Source organism: Metarhizium acridum, assembly GCF_019434415.1.
Source record: "Metarhizium acridum strain ARSEF 324 chromosome Unknown scaffold_320, whole genome shotgun sequence".
Classification (NCBI taxonomy): Eukaryota; Fungi; Ascomycota; class Sordariomycetes; order Hypocreales; family Clavicipitaceae; genus Metarhizium; species Metarhizium acridum.
Window position 1 is genome coordinate 1207246 of NW_027094027.1, and position 20202 is coordinate 1227447.

A 20202-nucleotide genomic window follows, 5' to 3' on the forward strand; every position below is an offset into this window, starting at 1 on the left:
CTTGTTGGCATGCGGCGAGGACGGCGAGGACGTCCTTGTAAGCCGTGCTACAAGCTCATTTCCTGCTGTCTGGGGGACAGCCCAACTGCCGAGGTGCATCGTCAAAATGAAGGTTTAGGTTTGGATGGTGTGACACCGGATACTACGATAGGCCTGAAAGCTACTCATTGATTCAATGCCGGCGATGACGCATTCGTTGAGACAGCGATGTAGCACTCATTATCCTACGCCAGACCTACCATTATATCGCCGGTGACCATTGGCAGGAGTGTTTATAGTTTTAGGTCTTCTGGCAGCGACTGAATTTACAGCTGGCAAAGCGGACGTGAGTGTCTGATTATGCGCAGTCCAAGTCGATGTTTGGTCGTTTCGTTTGTGGTGTGTCCGACTCTGCTTGACTTGCCTTCAGGCAGGCACTTGCTGCTCACTTTCACAGGGCCGGTGGAGGGCCGGTGCGCAGTTTCTACTCCCAGGTCCCAGTCATTGGCTGACATGGACCAACTGACCACATCTGCTCTCTGGCTGCCTCATTACTCCATGTCCGTCCTCGCACCCACCCCGCATCACTCTAGCCGCATGCCATCTTGCTGTCATGAACAGTAAAATGCTGCTCATGGCGCAGGATGCAATATACACGAAACAAGAGCCAATTTTCCTGCGACGCGACGACTTCGTCCCTGTTTTCTTGATACGGCGACGGCCAACCTCAGAACGAGGCCACAAGGGGTGCGTAAAGCCACACACCACGGCCCTTCTCCGGTGGTTTTTGAGACCGACACCCGAACTCAAAGTTCCGTGTCTCATTGATGTCGATCCAGCCAGCTTGGTGTCTCCTCCAGCCAAGGCCAACTTTTGCAGGTATCAGTCCTGACATAGTTACATAGCTCATCAAGCGAGACGCGGTCCGTCAGGACGGTACCGAATAACAGAAGGCATTGCTGCTAACTACGAGGTAGCTAGATAGTTGCAGAGTGCCGCCGGCTGGTATTGGCTCTGAAAACTTGTTCAGTGCCATACATGATATGATTTATTGCTGGTACCTCATATCTCGGTCGCAACATAGATACGAGTCTCTCAACTGGCCCCTCTGTTGCTACAACGTATTATCACTTCCCGTGTCTACCAATCTAGGGCCGATTCAGTGCCACGGACTCGACCGCGACATTGATGGAGCGAGCATCTTGCTGGTGGCTCTTGCGGACCCGACGGGTCGTACCACTCCACAGTGGTGACGCCAGTTTTCCCTTCGCGTGCAATAATTATGATATGGGGCGACCCCATCCTAAACAACAACACGTAGTTACAAGGGCACTGAGGATTCCGGGACTGCGATATTACCAATACTTGCCCTGGGAAGCAATGTCACCATCGTGCTATAACGCTCCCGAGTCACTCCTTGCCTCCGCTGCCGTTGATATCGCCGCCCATCATCATCCAATCACATGATCACGCCTTGATTAGAACAACATGGTCGTATTTAATAGTCGTGGAAGGGAATCCTCGCCTCGAAAGATGCGGGGGTTGGAGCAAACACGGCTGACGTTTGATTGTCACACTCGTCACAGTTTAACGTCTCCCTCGAGGACTGCGTACTTTGGCGTGTATGCCAGGTCACTATTGATAGTTCGCATGACGACAAGCAACATCACGGCAATGTATACCCGCTCCAGTTGTTTTTGATTCCACGCTATCCACATCTGGTGCTTTAACATGGCCATGGTTCAGAAACTCCTCAGCATGAAGCACGCGGCATAACATGGGATCGTGTGCGTTGCAGATGCAACCTTATCAGCCAGCTTGTTCGCTGGCGCCCAGGCACAGCTCTCCCTCGCAAATTCTCCAGGGGGGAAGAACGTATGAAAAGAGCAAAGCAATCACACCCACTCGCAGCTTCTATTAGGCGTCATAGATCCAGTTGTCTGGCCCAAAAAGACAAGTGTGCAACTTGATGACATGATTTGCAATCAAGTACTCGGCCCGTGGATGACTTTTCCACTTCCGTGTCTGAAGCCTGCATAACTTGCCAGATAGGCGTGTAGAGCAACTGAGTGGACTTGCTCGGCCAAATCATCCGAGCACACAAGCCTGTAAATCATGGAATGAGGCTCAGCTGAGGTGAACTAGCCTGTACTCATAGGATACTACCATCAGGGGGGTTGGTAGTGTTGACAAGGTTGGTCAGCACTGTGCGGAGGACGGATGATGCGACACCGTGAACATGATTAAAAATAAGCAAGTGAATGAATGAATGAATCAAAAGTGCCGCCCAGCGGTGATGTTCCCTAGGGTAGGAATGGAAAAGTCGAGTCGATAACGGCCATACATCGGGCAGACAGAAGTCGTACCGCCGAATGGTATCTGAAAAAGGAAAAAGGTCAACTGGTGGTTCACCCGGTGTGAGTGAGAGGTGAGGGCACGGCAAGTTGGAAGTCTGAATAGTCACATGTACTATCATTCCAAATTACATGACACAGCATGCATCCTTGCCCGTGACGACGCTCTGTATCATCTGCCGGTACATATGTACATGCGGACATGATACAGATATTCATCTACGATTTGGTGCTTGGCAAAAGCCGGGCCGGCCGGTGTCATGCTCGGCGGTTCTGTGATGCCCAGTAGAAGAGGCCCCATTCTTTCGTCCAAAGCAGTCAGTATTCGGCGGCTCTCGTTATCGGGACCCAGCGCCCATGGACGGGTGGGGTCTCGAATTCATTCCGAGATAAGGTTGGTGCTACCATCTCGGGTCATGAAGAATCGACTCGGCCGTTACTGCGACGCAACGGGGGCCTGATGGAGATACCTCTAGGGTACCAACATTGACGGTAGGGGTCCAAGTTGCGTTTTCATGCCCCGTGCTGCTCGGCACAGTACGTACCACAGCACCTGCAAGTACCTGGGCAGTACCCAAATAGATGTCGTGCGCCGCGCGTTTAGGATGCAGAAGAGGTACCGCATAGGTACCTTCAAATATACCCTCAAAATATGCCTGCACGACTTTTGATGCCTCTCCACCAGCAAGTCGGTCCGGTTGCTGAAGGAGCTCGGCGCCATCCAAAAGCCACGGCCTTGGACATGGCACTGGCATCAGTTGACCGGATTTGGCGAGCTGCAACGGTTCATATGATACTGAAGGGAGAGCTGCATTTTTACTGTATTATAGAGTAGACGCTCAGTTCCCTCCTCGGAATCTGCGGTGGTCTGGTCAATGGAAGTATATACTAGGTACCTCGGTCGGTGTAGTCTTCTTGCGCACTCGGTAAGGTGTAAGGCGTAAGGTGTCATGCAGACCATGTTGGGCTGCCCGGAGATATGTACTGGCTGCTGTTTCAAACCCGAGGACTCGAGAATGAATGAGAAGAACGGGAAAGAGCGATTTCCCTGAACCCGCAGAACTGGCCCAGTGGCCTGGCGGGCTTGGGGTTACAGCATCGCCATGGTGGGATAACAGTCTAGGTACGGAGTATGCCGCCTTGGAATAGGAGATGTGCTCGACGGCTCGCGCCAGAAAATAGTCCGTCAAAAGTGCCTGGTTCGATTGGGGCTCTCCAGAGGCTTGTTGTGCGCGCTGGCATTCAAATTGCATGTCCTTTACACCATCTCCAAGGGGATGCATACAATATTGCGACAAATACCATGGAATAATACAGCGCGCCGTTGGAGTGTTACAATATACTCGCCGAACGTCGCATACCTACCTAGGTACCTAGGTACCTAGCCTAGGGTATCTATCTGGCATCTGCAGTTGACATTTTCCCGCATAATGCCTGTGCTATCCCAGAGGGTCCAGGGTAGCAAACAACAGCTCCTCAGCCGGTGTCCCCTCTGCTATAATTATTTTCACCATCATTCCTCATCGCCTTCAGTTGTTCATTTGTTTCGCAGGTAGATGTATGCTGTACAAGCACGCAGACACGCAGATGCGCACACATGCGCAGATAAAGTAACTAGCAGTTCTCACGTGTGGCTCTTCAACTTCCTCAACTCCTCACTTACTCCAACTTGGACACACGACACTCCAATCACATCAATCGCAGGCACACTGGCACTCGACTCGTTGGCCCCCCGATGAGCCTGTCGTCGTCGTCGTCGTCGTCGTCGTCGTCGTCGATGCCCTTCAATGTTGCTACCCCTCCATTTCCATTCTTAGCCAGCACTCTCAGTGCGTGGCCCTGTACTCCGTACCATATATACGTACCAGGTGAAGTGAGGAGAGGCTAAAATTGAAATAAAAAATAAAAAAGGGCAGTCAACATGATGTTTCCCTGCAGCAGGCGACAGCAGGCAGTAACGAGTAGCAAGCGCAAGCACTTGACTGACTTGACCGTTTCATCCCGCCACCCTCGTCCATGTCAACGGCTCGGCTGCTCGTCTTGCCACAAAGGTTCAAGGCTGCTTCCCAGGTTGCCAGGTTCGTTTTGGCTGCACGGAGATGATCCGCGTGCCGTGCATTCTCAAACGTCTAATCCCCCACACGATCCAAGCAAGCTTCAAGCTCCAAGCTCCCAGCTAGCTCAGTCGGCCCGCGAGCGTCACCTCTGCTTCTGTCTCTTGTCTCTGCCTCTGCCTCTGATTCTGCTTTGCGTCCACGTCGGCGCCTGATTCCGGTCCCGACACATCCGTTCACGTCATGTCCATGTTCATGACGGCGCCATCTCGCTCCTGATCCAGGAACTAGTCCCGACCCCATCGCCGGGAGCCAGCTGAACATCACAACGCCGCATGCCCTATATCCACGATGGAACCATCACCGGAGCCTCCTCGGTCAGCCATGGAGTCCGCCTCTGCGTCGGCCTGTGCGTCGGCCTCAACATCTGCGACCACGGTCGACGCGCCGCCTGAATCCTCTATCGCCACGGCTCACCTGGCACGCTTTGAATTTAGCGACTTGGGCACCAAGATCCTCATGGTTGAGTGGCATCCCGGTGCCGCCGCCGCCTCCTCCTCGCCCTCCTCGCCCTCCTCGCCCTCCTCCACTGGCGCTGGTCATACTGAAACCGATACTACTGTTGCTGCTGCTGATGCTGATGCTGCTGACCCCACTACCGGCGGCACTCTCGTCGTTACACATCATGCACCCTCCAAGCCCTTGGCCCCCAAGCCTGCTCCAAACACAGATGCCGCTCCCATACCCGGGGCCCAGGCTATCAAGAACCGTGATTCAGTATCGGCTGCATATGCCACTGCTTGGGAAGTCTCCTGGCCAGGAAAGTCGACGTTTCTTCCAGCCAGAGACACCGACCAAGACGAAGTGGGGACTCGCCGCCGTGTGTACTTCCTTTTGCCACCAGAAGCATCTATTCCCACAAACGTCACCATCACGCCGCCAGGTCAACCAAGCATCCTGGTCAGGCCTCTCCCTGCCATTTTCCCTCCTGGATTCAATGTTGAGTCTGGCACTCGCGGCGTCCTGCATACATTATGGGCAAAGAAGCGCTTGTCGGAGCTCCAGTGCGAGATGGATGCTGAGATGCGAGCTAATGCGGAAAGTGTTGGCTGAGAGATGGCTCTGACTGAGAAGCAATGGATCATTGACAATTTTCTTCCTCCTCCATCCTCACCGGCACCTACGTCTCCTACGTCTCCTAGGTCGCCTGTCCCCGGCCGGCTGGGAGATAAGCTCAAAGGGCTTCGGCTGGCAACTTCGCCTCAAGATCTAATGCCCAGTCCCACAGGTGAGTGTAATTCGACGCCCCCATATCAATACTTTGAAATCGCAACTAGGTGTTGACATGTGGCCACAGCAAACACGTTTACCGGCGCCGACGTTCCATCACAATCATTATCGCCATTGGGCGGTGATATTGCTGTATCCTCATTCTCCGCCATTTCTCGTGGCAACGGCCTCACACAAACCATGTCATTAAACGCCGCCATGCAGGGGAACACGCCACCAATCGACCCGAGCTCTCGTGACGATGATGATGACCTGTTCGCCCTTCCGCTCAGTCCGCGGAGCCCGGGGATGAAAAGGAGCCCATTCAGCGCTCTATCATGATTGCAAAAGCTCGAACTTTGCGCAGCTTTCGGTGGCTTTTATGATGTGGTCTACTTTGTCACTTGAACTTGCACATGATACCCATTGATCGCAAGCAATAACTACAAAAAAAAAGAGAAAAGAAAAAGGAGTAAAGCTGACGAGACCCAGAGGATAACACAGATATTACACCGGCTATTAAAGGTACCCTGCATGAAGACAGGGAAGCGATCTATAAATCTAAAAATCCTAAAAAAAAATCAAGGAAATTAAAAATTGATACTCGTTGTGGTATCTGTCTTATCTCTGGGTCTCGTCAGCTTCAATCCTTGAAGGTTGCAACCGGCAACTTACTTGCTTTGGTCATGTCGCTGTGAGATTTAACTGCTTTGGCCGATGTCAACAAGTGCCTTGTGGACCAGGGAAGTTGAAGTTGTGGTGCTTTGTAGTGGCGAGGACTTACGAGCAGTTCATGTTGTGCAGGTTCGCGATATTAACTGGCAGGTGTGAAGCCGGGCTTCAATGTTAAAAGATTAAAGAGAGGTTAACGGGAGAAAAACCTTATGAATATATGTTATGTGTGGCCGTTTTAAGTTTTTAAAGTGAGCTATTAACATGTATTCTATCCAGGTTTAAGTTTACTTTCATGTAATTAGTAGCTGAAGTTATCGCGAGATAGCTTTAAACGGCGTGCCGTAAAGGCCCGTAATAAATTACTAATCTTATTAGCATTTAACGTATTATAACGCGGCCATAGTGTATTACGTGGTATGTTACGGTTCTCAAGCTTAATACGGCTAACACATGGTATTACCAGATGTAATACTTGTATGATGCTTATATTATTACTTATATAAAGAAAAAAAACAAAAAATAACTTATGAAAAAAAAGTAGAAAAGAAAAGGGCAGTTGCCTGGCATATCGGATGCCCGGGTCGTGTCTATCCATGACTTTCCTCTGGATTGATCCAAATTTCGTCTTGGAGGAGGGACTGAGTTGCGCTTACAACACATAGAGAAGCCCCCAATATTAGCACTGCCAGATTGTTACCCCTACTCCTTGATGATTTCACGACAGTCTGGACTGGCAAGAGAAGCAGCGCTACACTAGCAAGCATGACGCACATTCAAATAAAAGTGCAGAACGTGAGGAGCAGCGACCAAGATGAATCCCGACACAGGTTTTTGTTGTGTTGAGAAATTATACAAGGTCATGGAGTATTTGTATCCCACCACGTCCAAAGAGGACAATGTCAATGCCAACCATGCCTTTGCACAAAATAGCACCATGGTTCTCCGTCCATTCTCGGCCGCAGATGCAAACGTCAATAGGAGTACCAGTTGCCTCGGAGCTTACATCTTCAGACAACCCCCGACATCCCAAAATATATATGCGCTGTCGCAGCCCCCACGTCCACCCGGCACGTCTGAAGAAGGAGAAGAAGAAAGAATTCAAGTCATGAAATCGTAAGCGTTAACCGTTGTTCGTCGCGGCAGTCACCGCCAGCCACCGACTCTCCCCTCATCCCACCTCTCCTTCCTCTCCTGCCTCAAACAACACAGCACCTTTGCCTCCCGATACCGCCGAATCCACTCCGTCACCTCCCTCTCCGACGCGGGGACGCCGTCCGCGCCCGCGCCCGCGCCCGCGCCGCCCTCGAGGAAGCTCTCCTCCATGGCCTGGCACACGAGCGCCTGCTCCTGCACCCCCTGCGCCAGCTGCTGGTACAGCGAGGCCGGGGAGAAGGGGGCCAGCGCGTGGTCCATGTCGGACTGCTTCTGGCGCCACTGCCGCTCGAGGGCGTGCGTCGCCAGCAGCTGCGCCTGCGTCGTGGAGCGCTGGTGCGCGAGCCGCGCCTCGGCGCCGCGCAGCTGCCTCGCCAGCTGGGTGTTTTGGGCCAGCGCCGCCGAGAGGTTCGCGTGCGACGTCTTGGTGCTGTCGTGCGACGAGGTGGGCGCGTGCGCTAGGGCGTTGAGCAGGACCGGGTTGGCGAGGATGTCCGCCAAGTCTTGCGTTCTGGAGGAGGTTCCTCTGTTTAGCATTGTTTTTGCGGCCGAAGAGAAGGGGTGGGGGCAAACACGTACGACTTGTCTCTTAGTATTTCGGGCAGCCAGCCGTCGCCCGGGTCGGGGATCGGCTCGGAGACTGTCAATGGGGGGGGCGTTGAGGCCGCAGAGACGATTTGGCCGTCGCTTGGGAGCGGTCGAGGTAGGAAGGGCGGGGGAGGTGGTGACGAGCTTGTGGTGGGAGTGCTGATGCTGCTGACGTCGTGGCTGCCGCCTTTGGGGGGTGGTGCGGGGGGCGTCGAGCTGTGCAGCTCTGGGATAAAGCTGGACATTGTGTGTTGTGAGGCCGTTTCTCTCTCTCTCCCCTTCTTTTCTTCTTCTCCGCTGTGACGTCGGAGTCGGGATATGTTCCTGGAGGTGTAGTTGAATTAAAGCTGGGAGAGACGCGCATCGAGCTGCGTGGCGTTTGGTGGGGCGGCGACAACCACAAAGGACATTACTCCGTACATTGTACATTGTGGGGATGCAGAAATCGGAACCCAGGCTACACATGTTGGAATACCTGACATCTATGTGCCCTAGGTACCCATGCTCTTGACATAAGATCATGGTATAACTACACGGTTTATATTGCTCCTGCACTTAAACACCAGCCCAATTACAGTGTTACCCGCATTTCCTGAGCTTGTTGCAGGTCATCATGATTTACATGGAATATGTGCTTTGCACGCCCCCAAACCTTCCAAACACCTTGGTACTCTCGCAACTGACCCAACTGTCTTTCTTCACTTAGTTTCTAATTGACCACAGATCTCTTGACCACCCCATATATCGAAGCTCCTTGCTGGCCGAGCCAACAGGCCTCTTGCTATCCCCCGTTGCAATAGCTAGTGCCTTGCTGCACGCTGTAAACGCCTCCACGAGTTCCGTCATTCGCCCGGCACTCAAAAACGCGTCCGCCAGGTCAGAGTTCCTTTCTGCGATGACGGAAGCCAATTCCATGCATTCCAGGAGGTGATCGCGTGTCAGGCCAGTTCCCGCAAAGTGTAGCGCGCTGACGTATGCCAGGATCGTCTCCGGTAGGTATGCTTGTCTGAGCCTTTTAAGCTCATTGTCGCCGGCTGTACAGTACAGTTAGCAATCTTGTCAACACGCATGTCATGGGAGACGGTTCGCCAGACGTACCTTCAATGCCAGATATGAGCCAGTTGCGCAACAAGGGCTGCATGTTGTCCTTGGTCGCGTCAATTGTGGCACCCACGCCGTTCCAGAAATCTCGGTTGGATGCATCAGCACTGATATGTGTGTTAGTATTTACGTGTCCTCGCCGTGGGATTAGCAAATGCCAACGTACTCCCTAGATATCACAACGAGCGATGCCATAGTCTCGAGGTTGTCGAGCGCCTTAACAAGAGCCTCGAGTTCTCGGTAGTTCCGCGCGTCAGCCATCACCTGCTCTGGCCGTACGTTTTCGATACCACTCAGCTGCAGCTGTTGAACCCAGAAGTTGACATCGTCATACATGGCCACATCTCCCTCGTCCTGATCCGTCATGCCTCGCATAACTTCGCTAAAAGAAACCTTCTGCATCAGTCTTCGCGCTGCGTTAAGCCGGCAGTTCCCTGTTGTAGCCCGTTAGCACCGTATATATACAATCAACGAGTTCTGAAATGCCGGCCCGCAGCTGCATACTAAGGAAGAATTTGTACACTCTTGTGCCAATAGAAAATACCTGGGGCCAGGTTTCGCTGACCGTGAGGAGCCACTCTAAAGATCGGATGACGTGGACATCCTTGATGTCAACCTCGTCCTCCTCCTCCCCAAAGAAGTCGGGTTTGATGGGCCTGCCATGCCGAGCAGTTGCTGGGCCATCACCTAGAATGTTGAGCAATTTTTCGGCAGCAAATGAGGTTGCATCATGATCCAGCTCATCAAATAATAGGGTCGCTTGCCTCTCCACAAACGCCAATACGTCTATTCCAGCGCGCTTGATGAGTTTGAGTTGCGTTATGCGATTGTTTGCGTCGGGTTCTTCAATGACATTCCAAGCAAGAACTTCGTAAGATCGAGGGCTGTCCAAGACCGAGCAGTACAGTGGAATTAGCTCCTGGAGCTTGCATCGTCGTAAGTAGTCTGTGTAACTAGCAAGGATATTCTCCTGGATGAATCGTTTGTCTGGAGGGAACCCGGGCTCCATCCCACTGTGACGATGGCCTTCGAACCGTTTCAATAAGGCGATGAGGACGAACACGTGAGCGACAATCCGTAGTCCGCTGTGCTGTGGAAAATCGAAATACTTCTCCTCTACAACATCATCAAGGGCTCCAAGACCCCTGCGAACAAGACGAGACTTTTCGAATTCATTTGCGCGTCGGGTCAGCACCTGTCCTTGTTCAAAGAGATGACGTTCTAGTTCCTTCGCAATGAACGATGCCTGAAGGGCCTTGTTGGGCTCCCTAGCTTGCGCCTCCATGTTTGGTCTTGATTCAATAGAGATGATGAGTCGCTTCTCAATGCCCTCCTGGTTACCGTGAAACTGTACTGCATCAAATGATGGGAACGATTGCGTCAGGTTTGACGCTACATCAGATGGGCACTGAGATAGCATGTATGTGTCGATTTGTGATCGAAGAAGGGCGTTGTAGTTGGCAAAAAGGTAATCGTCCCACGTCTTTGCTACCCTTTCCACACTCAAGATGTCTCCTGACAGCACTCCGTACACAGCCCGCTCGTCATCAGAGGAGCCCCCTTGTCTGGCCAATGCAAAACACATTCTTCGCCATAGTGCCAAGGCTGACGGGTCAATATTCGATGCGGGACTTTGGTTGTCATCAATAGACAGTGGCATGGCGGACATTGAGACGGCCCTCCACAGCTCCGTCCGCTCTTGGCACCACTCACGTATATCTTTCAGGCTGCTACCTCGTCGCAAATGCTTAAAGCACCCAAGCCATATAGCCCGCTCAAAGAATTCATCTTGAGGTTCCAACTTGCGGCGCTGTCGGGTGGAGGCATCAGGGTCGAGGTGTGTAACTAGCGGTGAGCCGTCCGCGTTAAGATGGGATGCTGTCACATTGGGCGACTGACGATCTAACAAATGTGGCCACGCTGTCATGCTCTTCCTGAGCTTTATTTTTGATCGTGTGTGAAGCCAGCCGTGAGCAATTATGTCTCCTCTATCCGCATCTTGCTGAAGTTTTCGAGCTAGGTCGTCGATATCTGGCCCAGAGGCAGAATTGGTTTGCAGCCATTGAAGAACAGCACGACGCTCCAAGGCAAGGCCGTCAGTCGTGAGGTATTCGCTTACGTAGTCTCGTCGTGCCGGTTTTGAGGCCGAAAATGGAGAAAATCGCATCGACTCGTCATTCGAATCCGAATACCGCAAAGGAAGAAGCCGCCGGAAAAGGTCCCACGTTTCAACCTCCTTTTCCAGCTGCTTTAAATCATCTGAGTTCTCTGTTTTGGCCCCATTACTCAACCGCTCATCCATGTCCATGTCTATGTCCTCGCTGCCGCCTCGTGCACTCTTGGGTCGCTTCTGTGCTAACCGGCGGATCGCATTCTCGTGGTACTTGCGTGGAAGGTCCAAGACACGAGCCTTTTTCTCTTGAACGCTGAGGCCTGGCATTAAGCAAGCATCCAAAGCGTTAGCAAAATCTTCGACCTCTGGTCCGGGGTTTACAGCGGCCATCTGTTGTTGTTGTCTCTTGCTCGGGTCCATCTTGTCCGCGACAGGCCGTTGGCTCTCCACTGTACATGAAACTGAGTCGACAAACGAAACGGTCCGTAAACGGCGGTCGAATGCGCGGTCAATGACTCTGTCGGGTGACCGCCAAAACGCCTAATGCTAACCCTTCAGAGTGTCAAGAGTCTCGGCAGGGTAGCTTCAGGCTGGCATCGGCATGACTCCACTGCCTGCTACGAGTGAAGATGATCAGCAGCAATGGGCGACTTCAATCGCCGAGCTTATCAATTCGTAGATGTCGAGCAGCGTTGTGGTTGCGATCAGAGAAAGTTGGCCAAGCTCGACGTTGGTGTTTTTGCAACTTTGGACGTCTTTGAGCTCCAGCAACGTCCAGCCTGCACTTGACAGTTTCTGGGCTCTTTCTTGGTTGCCGTTTCACCCCCTGCATGGACTTTTCGGTGACCCACTGTGACGTTTGGTCCACCTTGCACCAGGCCGACTGCTGATAGGCTGCCAGTCACCAAATGGCCCCCGCAAGGCACAGCCCCCATTCTTTTGACGCCTGTGTACCCAAGGCCCGTGGTGGTCCACCACGGCAATTTTTCCCTTCCCCATTGTTCTGGTTTTGACTTAGCCCTCAAAATTGTTATCTTTTTTCTTGTTTTTGAGATTGCAGCTTGGACTGGTTCGAAATGGCTCCGAAACCGAGATACGTTCGCATGGAAAAGGACAACCTTGCATGGGAGAAAAGTGATGAGGAGGTCGAGTCGTGGGAGAGGTCTCTACACAACTCGGACGTTTACCGTGGCATTGGCAACCTCATAACAAAATATAAGCCTGGCGAGCCTGTAAAGCTTTACTCACCGATCAGGGGCGGATACAATATATTCTATCGGCTGGAATACAGTGATGGCACGTCTGCTGCGATGAGGATCCTCTGTAAAGGTATTTCGATATGTTACCCACTCGCCTTAAAAGACATGACTAAATCAGAACAGGCATTGTGAAGTTCCCTGAGGAGAAGATCAAGTATGAGGTGGCTATAATGCGTTACGTTGCGGCAAACACCACTATTCCTGTGCCTAAAATATACCATTACGGAACTGCGGCAGAGAATTCTACTAGCCTTGGCCCTTTCATTATTATGGATTATATAAAGCATGATAGGACAATGTCTGATGCATTGAACGACCCTCTCCTTGGACCAGACGAGTCCCATGTTCTGCACGCCAATATCAGCGAGCAAAAGCTTGAGTTTCTCTATAGGCAAATGGCCAATATCATCCTCCAGCTATCTACACTATCATTCCCCCAAATAGGTTCATTGGTTTAGGATAAAGACAGAACCTTCTCTATTTCAGGACGGCCTCTCATTTAGAACATGAACTCCTTAGTAGAGTTCGCTGGGGTAGTCCCATCACTACTACCATTACAACAATACTGCACCTCCACGGAGTGGTACGCCGCCATGGCCGATATGCATCTGGCATAGATAACGTTCTAACACAATAACGCTGTTCTTAATGAGGATGATGTACGCGATAAATTTATTGCTCGTCAGCTGTTTCGGCGGCTTGCATCTAGTGGGTTACTTGCACTTGGATTTAATCCTGAGCAGTAATCCTATCGCGAAGCTATGTTTCGGCTGTACTCTGAAGATTTACGCCCATTTAACGTTTTAATTGATTAAGATCTTCGTGTGGTGGGTGTTATAGACTGGGAGTTCGCCTATGCTGCCCCGGCGTAGTTTTCCTTTGACCCGCCTTGGTGGCTGCTCTTGAAGAGCCTGGAGTACTGGCCTGGTGGATATGATTCGTGGATGGAGGCATATGAACCCCGCCTGAATACTTTTTTAAGTGTTCTAGAAGGAGAGGAGGAGAAGAAGAAGATGTAAAGTTCATCGTCCCATACGAGAGACACGGGGATGCCCCTTTCACAATTAATGAGAAAGAGCTGGGAGAGTAAAACGTGGATGATCAATTATGCAGCTAGAAATAGCTGGGCTTTTGACTTCATATTTTAGAGGTACTTAGACTGCGCCTATTTTGGGCAAAATGAGGGTGGAGATTATCAAAGGAGACTTGACCTACTTTCGAAAGAGGAAACGGAGGCGATGGAAGCTTTGGTGAAGATAAAAATGGAGGAAAGTGCGGACAGGACACTCATTCAGTGGGACCATGATAGTGCCGTGGCCCAGATTGCCAAGGTCATGGTTTGAGCCTGGTTCAGCGGTGGACTGTGCAGGCCACTCGAAGATGAATGTGGTCACTGAATTATAGCGAGAGGCCATTCACCAGTAAGTTTTTATAAAGATTTCAATCTGCCAACATGGCTCGCTCATGAGAACTATGAGGCTGCTCTAGGGTGACCGACTACGTTGGCGAGAGAGTCATTGACCATATGCGCGGTTTGGGTTTGATTGGGCTCCGTCTCAGAAACAGTGGTAAGAATCGGAAGGAGATGTTCTATCATACCCGAGATTGAGGAACGGTCGTAGCGCCGTGAGCTTCGCAACTCTAGCATAGCTATTACCTCCACAGATCCCGGGTCGCTACCGCTCCTTTGTCTACATTCCTGGCGGCAGTACTGTAGAAAGATGCTCGCTTGTGCAGCTATATTGACACAGACCTGACCGGCAGGCGAAGCATTGTCTGTGAATATATATCACTCCTTAACAATCGGCCATGTCTCGACCAGCCCCACGCTGTCAACTTCCTTTCTCTCCTGCTTGTTTGGTGATTATGGCATTTCTTCGCTGCTTGTCGCTTCGTCCATGCACTCGTGTCAAAGTGAAGTAAAATCCGTATCCGCATCCGTAGTTTATCTAACCCTTTGCTCACAAGTTCCCATGGAACTCCTCTTCATAATACCGTTCTCTGGCCAGTTTTGGACACGTAGCTGATACATATGTCCTGGCTTCGACTGATATTAATAGCAAGGCCAAATCTCTGCGTGCTTTTTGTCTGTATCGCACTTTGTGGGTCGGCTCGATGTTTCTGATTCCGTTTTCTTCGTTGCTGCCTGCTTTCAATTGTGATGTGGCCATCTGTCGCACTTTTGACGTGCTGAAAAATGGATGATAAAAAGGTTTTTTTTTTTTTTTTTTAATAAACTTGTAAGGTGCGGGGTCCCAACCCGCAGATGTTTTGAAGTACACAGGTGGATTACTAACTTCTTGGTTCATGTGGCTCATCAAAGATCATGCATTATTTGCGACAGCATTCCATGCTCTTCTGGTCCCGACGCGTCTGTCGTGCGCCAGCCCAAAGCACCTGTCCAACTTTGACAAACCCTTCCTTGCGTCTCTGCTTTAGCTCTGGAAGTGAACGCATCCAGATTCCCAGGGATACCGCGTGGAGGTAGCAGAGTCAGTCTTTCATCCCCCAGGAAGAGTTACAGGCGATCAACAGTTGCAAAGGAAAAGATTACAGTGTGGCTCCCACCGGAACGGCGCCCTTTGACTATTGCGGCGCCACAATGGGGTGCCCTCGGTACATCCTAACCAGAGCATTGACAAGAAAACTACATTTTCATTTTTTAAAAAAGCTTAAATAATTAATAATAAATCTAATAAAATACTTGAATTATAATAATAAATACATAAATTAGCTAATATTATAACCAATTAGCTTATATAAAAAAGTGGGTCTTATTAGCTTATTATAAGCTTAAAAACTAGATTATATAATTTTCTAAAAACATACTATACTATACTATACTATCCCTTTGAGTGTGCGCAGGTGCCATTTTGGTAACGACCAAGGATGTTAACCAATTAAAGACATGAGATTAAAAGATACTTAAGTTACCTAAGAATATATATGGTAAATAAAGTGCCTTATATACTAGAAGTTACAAGTATATAAGTGGCTACCCTATTATAAACGATGTCCTTAGCAAGTAATAGAGAAAAGTGGAGTATATACATAACAGGCACCTGCGCACACTCAAAGGGATAAAAACTACATTTTATATTTTTAAAGTTCTAGGCTTATAAGAGCTTATAAGGACCCACTTTTTTATGTTAGCTTATAGTATAAAATTCATACTATTTATCCGTAAAACTTATAATCTTATAAGTATTTTATTAGATTTAATATTATTTATTATATAAGAAACTATAAAAACTACAAAACTACAAAACTACACTACTTCCAATGCTCTGAGATTCCTAACATGTGGAGAGCTGCTACAAAATCCGGGTATAGCGACTGTACGGACCCGCAAACTTAGGCGCTGACCGGACATCGGGTACCCATACGCTGACACCATGGGGTACCCATACGCTGACACCATGGGGTACCTATACGCTGACACCATGGGGTACCCATACGTTGACACCATAGTGATAGATTGGCGGGAGAGTGTGCAATTAAAACGGCGCTAAAATGCAGAGTCGGCTATCCCCTCTGGTGTGTTAAGGCTCCAATCGAGTATCTGCAGGGGTATATATCCAATAAGAAGCTAAATTTAAAAAGGTACATTTACTTACTATAATATTAAGTGACTATAAGTGTACCCATAAGATAGTATTTTACAAGTCACTACATTTAACTTAGTACAGTCCTAGCGCGATTAACGGGTCGCCCTAAGGTCACCCGCTATCAGCATGTGCATTGTGGAGCTCGTAACCCCACTGGAGCCTTAACACACCAGAGGGGATAGTAATAGTGGCGTGTGGCGGTGCAACCCGGCAGGGGAGACAAAGTCTCCCCGCCCTACAAGAACACACAGAAGATACAAGCATCAATGAATACAATCATCAACTTTTGACCTCAATAACGGACTTGACCCCGGTAGTGATTCAAGTGGGGCATCGTGAAATCTGACACATAGTGTCAACAAATGCCTTAGTCAGCGCCTTTCCAGCGCGACACCCAAGTGCCAGAACCCACCTGCAGACACCTGTAGCTGTTGCCACAGCGGCCGCCGGCGCGGCAACTTCCTCCTCCTTCTCTACGTTAATGCCCTTGCCTCCAGAGGCAGTAAATAGCTCTAAAGAAGAGCTATACGCGGCAATCCAGGCCTTTGCTGCACAACGCTACTATGCGATCTGGATTGGACGGTCCAAGAAAATCAACAATGGGCCCTAGGATAAAGATATTCTATAACTGTGATCGATGCGGCCCTCCCCCGCCTCATAACCGCCCGCAAAATCCTTCCCACAGTTATCAGACATCCCAACAAGCAGTCAGTTATCAAGCAGTACTGATTACTGATTGATACTGGTACGTTATCAGTTATCAGTAAGCCCCTAATCAATCAATCAGTAATCAGTAAAACACGTGACCCACTATGTTCTGCTGGTGTTAAGAAATACTTAGTCATTCAGTATAAATACGCGGGGTATGCAGTATCCCCTATCTGGTCTTTAGGGTAGGTTGTCACACGCCGCGTTTCTGATTGACATCTCAATTAACACGCTCGTCTCGTGCTTTTCTATAGGTGAACAGTATGGTCAGAGTTCTCACACTGAACCCTCTCTGCTTGGTATTGATTCCACCACGCTTAGAGAGGCATTTCCCGATGTCTTGATTGATTTGATGGACGGTTCACCACGGCCACCAAAACTCGCTGTCTCTTAATGCAGTGGAAGGGGGCTAAACTAAGACCGGACTAGTTTCCCTTCACCACCTCTCGCCTGGAGATCTGGAGTATTGACCCATCTATCGTACAACTTTTCGCTCATGTACTATCAACTTCGCAAATTCTCCATGACTGCACCAAGACGTTTCAACTAGATGACCTAAACACGACCCAAATGACGCGAGGAGACCGCGAAGCTGACGCGAACATGGGCCGGCCAGTCAGTTTCTCGCGTTGGCTCCCTATAGGCTGTCTCCTCCATCACCACGATGCGTTGGCCTAAATATCCTAAATAAGTCGAGTGAGTCGAGTCAGCATGCCTCCCGGGTCGCGTCTATTTGTAGGTGACATTGAGTACGAAGAATTGCACTCGCCGGCGCCAGAATCCAGCATCTCCGCAGTCGAGCAGCCTCAGTCACAAGAGCCGGCCTCCACTTCCTCCTCCTCGTCCGTGTCTACGCGTCCGTCGCGGCCGAAGAAACGTAAACTGCGCACGCCAGAAACCTGGAAGCATTTTCGTCTTCCTCAAGGAGACGAGGATACGCACCAGAATAGTCAGAGACTTTGGTATTGCCAGCATTGCCTTAACCCGCCATGGCGGACTGTCTCGACCACCAGCGCAAAACGGCATATGCGAACGGGACACGGTATTGTCATCGATGACGAGGAGCGGCCCGCCAAGAAGGCACTTCAACAGTCTCTTGAGGTGGCATTCACACGTGCGGAGGAGAAGAATCGAGAACTATTGTCTTGTGGCGAACAATCAATCCTGCGGAATACTATCAAACTCGACGCATTCTATGAAGCACAAATCCAGCTTATCACGCGTCGTCGTCTGCCGCTTAACTGTGTCTCCTGGCCAGAATACCAGGCGCTTCTTTGCGCAGTGAACCCTAGGGCTGACGAGATCCTCATCCAATCTGGCACTACGGTATTGGCCCATATCGAGAGGTCGTACGCGCTACACCGCGAAAACATCAAGACCCAGCTACAGGCGGCAAAGTCACAAGTCCACTTCAGCATCGATCTATGGTCATCGCCACATCGGAAAGCATTTCTCGGAATATGTGGGCAATGGGTGGATGAACACTATGAGCTTCGAGAGGCCTTGTTGGGTCTGCCAAACATACAACATAGTCACTCGGGAGAGACGATGTCGAGGCACCTGCTTGACACCATACGAGATTTCAATCTTGCGGGCAACATTGGCTACTTTACGTCGGATAACGCTACCTCAAATAACACTTGTCTACGTGCTTTGTCTAAATTGCTGGCGAGTGAATTTGGCATTTTTTTCGACCCCATTGAACGTCGCGTTCGTTGTGGAGGCCATATCATCAATCTATGCCTTCAGGCGTTTCTCTTCGCCTCCAGCAAGGAGGCACTCTGTGCGGCGATTGAGGAGGCGGATGAAAACATGGACGCAACGGTTGTCGAGTCTCTGCAGACGCAATTACAACAAAGGAATAAACAAAGGCAAATACCGGAAGGTGCCGGAGGACCAAGCTGGATGGCGGTCGATGGGGCCTCTGGGCAAACTGCACAACATCGCCGTGTTCATACGGAATTCCACAGTGCACAGCGATGCCTGGCAACGCCTGGCAGGTCGTGCACTCGGCATTGATAACGCAACGAGATGGAATTCGTGGTACATGCTCCTTCGGACCGCCCTTGAGAAGAAAGACAAGCTGATGGTGTTTCAACAAGAGCATCACAAGGCCCTGGGTGATGACTGCCTCACAGAGGATGACTGGGATGTCCTCAGGTTAACAGCCGACTTCCTCCAACCCTTCTGGCAAGCCACGCTGGCAGAGCAGAAGTCGTGGTCGTCATTGGATCAGCTACTCTACCATATGGACATATTGCTCAAACACTTTGAAGATGCCAAGGTAATTGGTCAATCGGCGTTGATTGGCATGGTATTTGATGATGCTAACTATCGAATAGAAGACGTACAGCAATCATCAACGTCTCATCCACTCTATCCACATGGGTTAGTTTGTGCTTGATAAGTATTACGTCAGGACCGACGAGACGCCGGTATACTCCGCGGCATTGCTTCTCCATCCATCAAAGCGATTAAAGTACCTCCGCCAAAACTGGCACGCGGATTGGCATGACGGCGCGATCGGTAAGGCCAAGCAGATATGGAGCCAGTACAAAAATCTTCCTGTTGAGACTGCGCCAAAGGGCGTACCGGAGGCAGAGATGACAGTGTACGATAAGCTGGCGCAGTCGCTCGATGTGACGGAAGCGGGCGACGATGAGGATGAGCTGGACAAGTTTATTAACGGCTCTCCATGCAAGATCACGGTGAGTCCCCTTGCATGGTGGGCCAGAAAGGAGCAGCGTCTGGAATATTCGCGTCTACATAAAATGGCGCTCAATGTACTTTCAATTGCGCCAATGTCGGACAAGGCAGAACGTGTCTTCTCAGGTACTCGTCGTACGATTTCGTTTGACCGTGCACGCCTGGGGGTAGAGACTATAGAGATGACAGAGTGTATTGGGAGTTGGAACAAGAACAACCTTATTCGCGATGGGCATATTGTTTCGTGACCCGTGACAGTTTATAGTTCGTTGTTATACAGTTAACTTAACTCAGCTGTCAGAAACTGCCAGTCAGGCTGCAAGATCATAATTTAGAATTGGCAGAGAATCAGTGGTACAATATCAATACAGTCTGGCAGAAAGTATTAGCCAAGCTAGCCTTGGTCTCGCATAGCCTGGACGAACATCCTCCCCTCCCGGTGCAGGTTTCGGGCTAGCGGCACAACTATATCCCGATATGGCATTTACTGATAAATTAATCAGTCAGTATCAGTAAGACGGTAATCAATCAATCAGTTATCAGTAAGGGTCTTATCAATCAGTACTGCTTGTTGGGATGTCTGACAGTTATATACGCTCCACCACTAGTCGAAAGATAAACTGTCAGTTCTCAGTG

The 20202-nt window shown here is 50.3% G+C and overlaps 8 protein-coding genes across 9 annotated transcripts; 5 read left to right on the top strand and 3 right to left on the bottom strand.

The window, feature by feature from the left end:
- Positions 1 to 4738: 4738 nt before the first annotated feature.
- On the top strand, positions 4739 to 5500 carry J3458_014626 (uncharacterized protein; the record flags this gene model as incomplete). Its single annotated transcript, XM_066120668.1, has 1 exon — positions 4739 to 5500. The coding sequence occupies one exon, from the start codon at positions 4739 to 4741 to the stop codon at positions 5498 to 5500; it is 762 nt and encodes a 253-aa protein (XP_065974504.1).
- Positions 5501 to 5503: 3 nt separating this feature from the next.
- J3458_014627 (uncharacterized protein) lies at positions 5504 to 5998 on the top strand (the record flags this gene model as incomplete). The annotated part of the gene is made up of 2 exons (XM_007812763.2): positions 5504 to 5675; positions 5745 to 5998. The coding sequence occupies 2 exons, from the start codon at positions 5504 to 5506 to the stop codon at positions 5996 to 5998; spliced, it is 426 nt and encodes a 141-aa protein (XP_007810954.2).
- Positions 5999 to 6792: 794 nt separating this feature from the next.
- J3458_014629 (uncharacterized protein) lies at positions 6793 to 8413 on the bottom strand. Its single transcript, XM_066120670.1, has 2 exons — positions 8063 to 8413; positions 6793 to 7994 (listed from the first exon to the last, which is right to left on the bottom strand). The coding sequence occupies exons 1-2, from the start codon at positions 8314 to 8316 to the stop codon at positions 7475 to 7477; spliced, it is 774 nt and encodes a 257-aa protein (XP_065974505.1). The 5' UTR covers positions 8317 to 8413; the 3' UTR covers positions 6793 to 7474.
- J3458_014628 (uncharacterized protein) lies at positions 7143 to 7448 on the top strand (the record flags this gene model as incomplete). The annotated part of the gene is made up of 1 exon (XM_066120669.1): positions 7143 to 7448. The coding sequence occupies one exon, from the start codon at positions 7143 to 7145 to the stop codon at positions 7446 to 7448; it is 306 nt and encodes a 101-aa protein (XP_065974506.1).
- An 89-nt stretch (positions 8414 to 8502) lies between the features above and the next one.
- On the bottom strand, positions 8503 to 12053 carry NUP84_1 (Nucleoporin nup84). Of its 2 annotated transcripts, XM_007812765.2 has the most exons (4): positions 9677 to 12053; positions 9339 to 9606; positions 9170 to 9279; positions 8503 to 9105 (listed from the first exon to the last, which is right to left on the bottom strand). In XM_007812765.2, exons 1-4 carry the CDS (start codon positions 11703 to 11705, stop codon positions 8774 to 8776), a joined length of 2739 nt encoding a protein of 912 aa, XP_007810956.2. In that variant the 5' UTR covers positions 11706 to 12053; the 3' UTR covers positions 8503 to 8773. The 2 variants fall into 2 exon arrangements, with proteins under 2 accessions (XP_007810956.2, XP_065974507.1); XM_066120671.1 differs by having other exon boundaries at positions 9339 to 12053.
- A 308-nt stretch (positions 12054 to 12361) lies between these two features.
- On the top strand, positions 12362 to 13002 carry J3458_014631 (uncharacterized protein; the record flags this gene model as incomplete). Its single annotated transcript, XM_066120672.1, has 2 exons — positions 12362 to 12614; positions 12668 to 13002. 2 exons carry the CDS (start codon positions 12362 to 12364, stop codon positions 13000 to 13002), a joined length of 588 nt encoding a protein of 195 aa, XP_065974508.1.
- A 1503-nt stretch (positions 13003 to 14505) lies between these two features.
- J3458_014632 (uncharacterized protein) lies at positions 14506 to 14862 on the bottom strand (the record flags this gene model as incomplete). The annotated part of the gene is made up of 1 exon (XM_066120673.1): positions 14506 to 14862. One exon carries the CDS (start codon positions 14860 to 14862, stop codon positions 14506 to 14508), a length of 357 nt encoding a protein of 118 aa, XP_065974509.1.
- A 4045-nt stretch (positions 14863 to 18907) lies between these two features.
- Positions 18908 to 19253, top strand: J3458_014633 (uncharacterized protein; the record flags this gene model as incomplete). Its single annotated transcript, XM_066120674.1, has 2 exons — positions 18908 to 19144; positions 19203 to 19253. 2 exons carry the CDS (start codon positions 18908 to 18910, stop codon positions 19251 to 19253), a joined length of 288 nt encoding a protein of 95 aa, XP_065974510.1.
- Positions 19254 to 20202: the final 949 nt, after the last annotated feature.

Bases quoted from the DNA above. Each gene is read 5' to 3' on its own strand.
- NUP84_1 (XM_007812765.2), bottom strand. From the start codon at position 11,705: ATGGACCCGAGCAAGAGACAACAACAACAGATGGCCGCTGTAAACCCC. The intron at 9,607-9,676 runs GTATGCAGCTGC...GGGCTACAACAG, and splicing joins AGTGTACAAATTCTTCCTTA to GGAACTGCCGGCTTAACGCA. The intron at 9,106-9,169 runs GTACGTCTGGCG...TGTACTGTACAG, and splicing joins GCTCATATCTGGCATTGAAG to CCGGCGACAATGAGCTTAAA.
- J3458_014629 (XM_066120670.1), bottom strand. From the start codon at position 8,316: ATGTCCAGCTTTATCCCAGAGCTGCACAGCTCGACGCCCCCCGCACCA. The intron at 7,995-8,062 runs GTACGTGTTTGC...AACCTCCTCCAG, and splicing joins GAAATACTAAGAGACAAGTC to AACGCAAGACTTGGCGGACA.